The sequence below is a fragment of the Polyodon spathula genome, unplaced genomic scaffold (assembly GCF_017654505.1).
Source record: "Polyodon spathula isolate WHYD16114869_AA unplaced genomic scaffold, ASM1765450v1 scaffolds_3275, whole genome shotgun sequence".
Classification (NCBI taxonomy): domain Eukaryota; kingdom Metazoa; phylum Chordata; class Actinopteri; order Acipenseriformes; family Polyodontidae; genus Polyodon; species Polyodon spathula.
In genome coordinates, this window is record NW_024474739.1 from 1 (window position 1) to 2,964 (window position 2,964).

Consider the following 2,964-nt stretch of genomic DNA (forward strand, 5'->3'; position numbering starts at 1 on the left):
TTTCTGAGAGTATGCTGAAAAAGGTTTACTCGTCTGGTGATTTTGCTGTGCAGTTGGGTAATTATAATAGCATCTTGGTGGCTTACCAGAGCTTTTTGAAGTCTCTTAGAGTCACAGACACACACCACAGCAGCTTGAGGAACTGTGGCTGGTGAATAAGAACCTGCTCTGTGTATCAAAATTCAACAGTCAGGCAGTGGATAGAACCTGGTTGCTTTCTTAGCTGCAAGATGTCAGCTCTGGCTGTCTCAGGCGCACATAGCGGATGGTGACAAGGTACCATTGCTGGATGCTCCAGGACACACTTTTGGTCCTGTGGTAGATGACATGCGCTCTCATCGGTGCGGGAGTCTAAGGAGGAACTGGTGCACCTGCTTCCAAAGAGGCAGCCTCCGGTACGTAGACTGGCGCCAAAATGGAGACCAAGGTTCCAGCAGCCTCAGAGACGGGCACAGACGGCTCCTGCTGAAGCCAGAGGGGGTTTTCACAACCGACCCGTGGCTGTGTGAAGAGGAAACTTCAATAAATCCGCCAGCAAGCACAAAGGCAAAAGCCTCGGGTAAAGCAGCAGCCCTAGCAATTTGCTGCCACAGGTCCAGGGCCCCTTTTCTGGGAGTCACCTGGAGTACTGGCGTCAATGCACCTCGGACACATGAGTGCTCAAACCTCTTCATATCAGTAATTGCAGTGTGTTTGTAAATCCTCCCTGTTAATAGACAAAGTCCAGGAGGAAATTGAGCGTGTGATTGGGAGGGAACGCCCCCCGCAGGCCGAGGACAGGAAGAGCATGCCCTACATGGATGCCGTGCTGCACGAGATCCAGAGAGTGGGCAATGTGGTGCCCATGAACCTGCTGCACGAGACCACAGGGGACACCACCTTCCGGGGGTACAGGATACCCAAGGTGAGACTGAGACAGAGTGTATAGGGGTGGACTGGTCCACAACATCATGCAAATTCCTGTTCAAATGGAAAACATACAGACTAATAAACAAAGGAGTGTTTGAGGGCATTGGTTCCTCAATGTCCAACTTCAGACACTCATCATGTAATGTAATGCTCCCTCGTTATTTTGCTATCTGATTTGTACATCAGAAAATCATGAATATTGAAAACATTGAGCTAAACTTAACCCTTTGCTATTTGCATCTCAAACCAGCAAGCCTCTTTGTAACCCTAACGCTCTGCCATTCCCATCTTCACATCCCCCCCCCCCCCCCACCCCCCCCTTCCTTTTTTTGTTTGGAAAGTGATAGCTTCAAGGGTGGAGATAGATAGGGGAGGCAGTGTGTTCTGCATTTTGAAGAGGCTTATTCATAAGTACACTGAGTTCATTCCTAGAGTATTACTCCTTCTGGAATGAGCTTTTGACAAAAGCAAGGTTGCCGCTTATTTCTGTGTGTCCCCCAGGGTACCCCGGTGATCCCGCTGCTCTCCTCCGTGCTCTCTGATAAGACACAGTGGGAGACCCCTCACCAGTTCAACCCCAACCACTTCCTGGACGCGCAGGGCAAGTTTGTCAAGAGAGACGCCTTCATGCCCTTCTCAGCAGGTCAGTGTGTCAGAGAGAAGGGACCAGGTTAGACAGGATTGGGGCTAACCCTCCTCCACCCCAGCATTTTAACAGCAAAGGGAACTGCTATCAATAGAGGTGCAACAAGTAACCAGTTTCCTAATGGAATATAGAACAGGTAACAATCGCTACGAAGCCTTCAGATTCAGATGAAAACATGTTTTCCATTTCAGGATACAAAACAGTATGTTACTGTCTTGCAGCTGCTTTACTAATCCTGAAGTCTCTGTGTGTAGTGCAGTGTGTGAGTGTTGCAGTACGAGTCAGTAATCCTCTGCCCCCCCCCCCCCCCACTCCCCCCCCCAGGGTGTGTCTTGGAGAGACCCTTGCCAAGGTGGAGCTCTTCCTCTTCTTCACCATGCTCCTGCAGAAGTTTCACTTCCGCCCGCCCCAGGAGGTCAGCCCGGAGCAACTGGACCTCACCCCCACCCCTGGCATCACCTCCGGCCCCCAGCCCTTCCAACTGTGCGCCCTGAGCCACTGAGAGACCCTGTGACACTGCAACCCTGCCTTACTGCATCTGCTAGACCTTACTGCAGCCACTGACCCCTCCCACTGGACGCTATTGAAATGAGGGCGTCAATTCATTACAATTTTTGATCGGTTAATTTATTGGCATTAGAAAACGGTTCAGTACAGTCGGCCAATCAGCTTCCAGTTCTAGCGGGCTCTAATAGACAGTAGATGCCCGCTGGAACGTCTCGACGCCAACTCAGAATCAAATTTAAAATGAATCGACGCAAGTGGTGGCTTTTTTCTTTTTGACTTGGTGTATTTTTAAGTGTAGTAAACATCTATTGGACGGTAAATACTAAACAAAGACGTAATTGGTCAAAATGAATTTTATTATCCACCAAAACAGCCAATCAATACTTTGCACCGACCGAAAGCAACCAAGAACCTTGAACACGTTGACGTCTCTCTCAGGTAGTGTCACCCAAGTCGAGCTGTCGCTCGTGTCTGGTCGTAGAAACTTTTTGTTGTTTCGCTCTACGCCTGAGTCATTATACGTAATGAGATATTTAAGTCTTCTGTTTCGACCTGTCCATCACACGCCCTGATCAAAGATCCTATAACGAAATTAGGTAGATATCTAACGGATCGAGATTGTGTTGGTAGTTTAGACTGTAGTTTAATGAGAGATTGTGTTGGTAGTTTAGACTGTAGTTTAATGAGAGATTGTGTAAGAGGTAGTTTAGACTGGTGTTTAATGAGAGATTGTGTTGGTAGTAGTCAGAGGGTGGGACTCTTTGGGGTGGGTTTGTAGTTGGTTAGACTGTGTTTAATGAGAGATTGTGTTGGTAGTTTAGACTGTGTTTAATGAGGGATTGTGTTGGTAGTTCAGACTCTGTTTAATGAGAGATTGTATTGGTAGTTCAGACTATGTTTAA

At 48.0% G+C, this 2,964-nt stretch overlaps 1 protein-coding gene across 1 annotated transcript; it reads left to right on the forward strand.

The window, feature by feature from the left end:
• Window positions 1-327: 327 nt before the first annotated feature.
• Window positions 328-2,442, forward strand: LOC121311586 (cytochrome P450 2K1-like). Its single transcript, XM_041243975.1, has 4 exons — window positions 328-559; window positions 717-904; window positions 1,411-1,556; window positions 1,880-2,442. Exons 1-4 carry the CDS (start codon window positions 328-330, stop codon window positions 2,055-2,057), a joined length of 744 nt encoding a protein of 247 aa, XP_041099909.1. The 3' UTR covers window positions 2,058-2,442.
• Window positions 2,443-2,964: the final 522 nt, after the last annotated feature.

Coding starts and splice junctions, on each gene's coding strand:
- LOC121311586 (XM_041243975.1), top strand. CDS start 328: ATGCGCTCTCATCGGTGCGGGAGTCTAAGGAGGAACTGGTGCACCTGC. Junction 905..1,410: donor GGGGGTACAGGATACCCAAG/GTGAGACTGAGA, acceptor TGTGTCCCCCAG/GGTACCCCGGTGATCCCGCT. Junction 1,557..1,879: donor ATGCCCTTCTCAGCAGGTCA/GTGTGTCAGAGA, acceptor TCCCCCCCCCAG/GGTGTGTCTTGGAGAGACCC.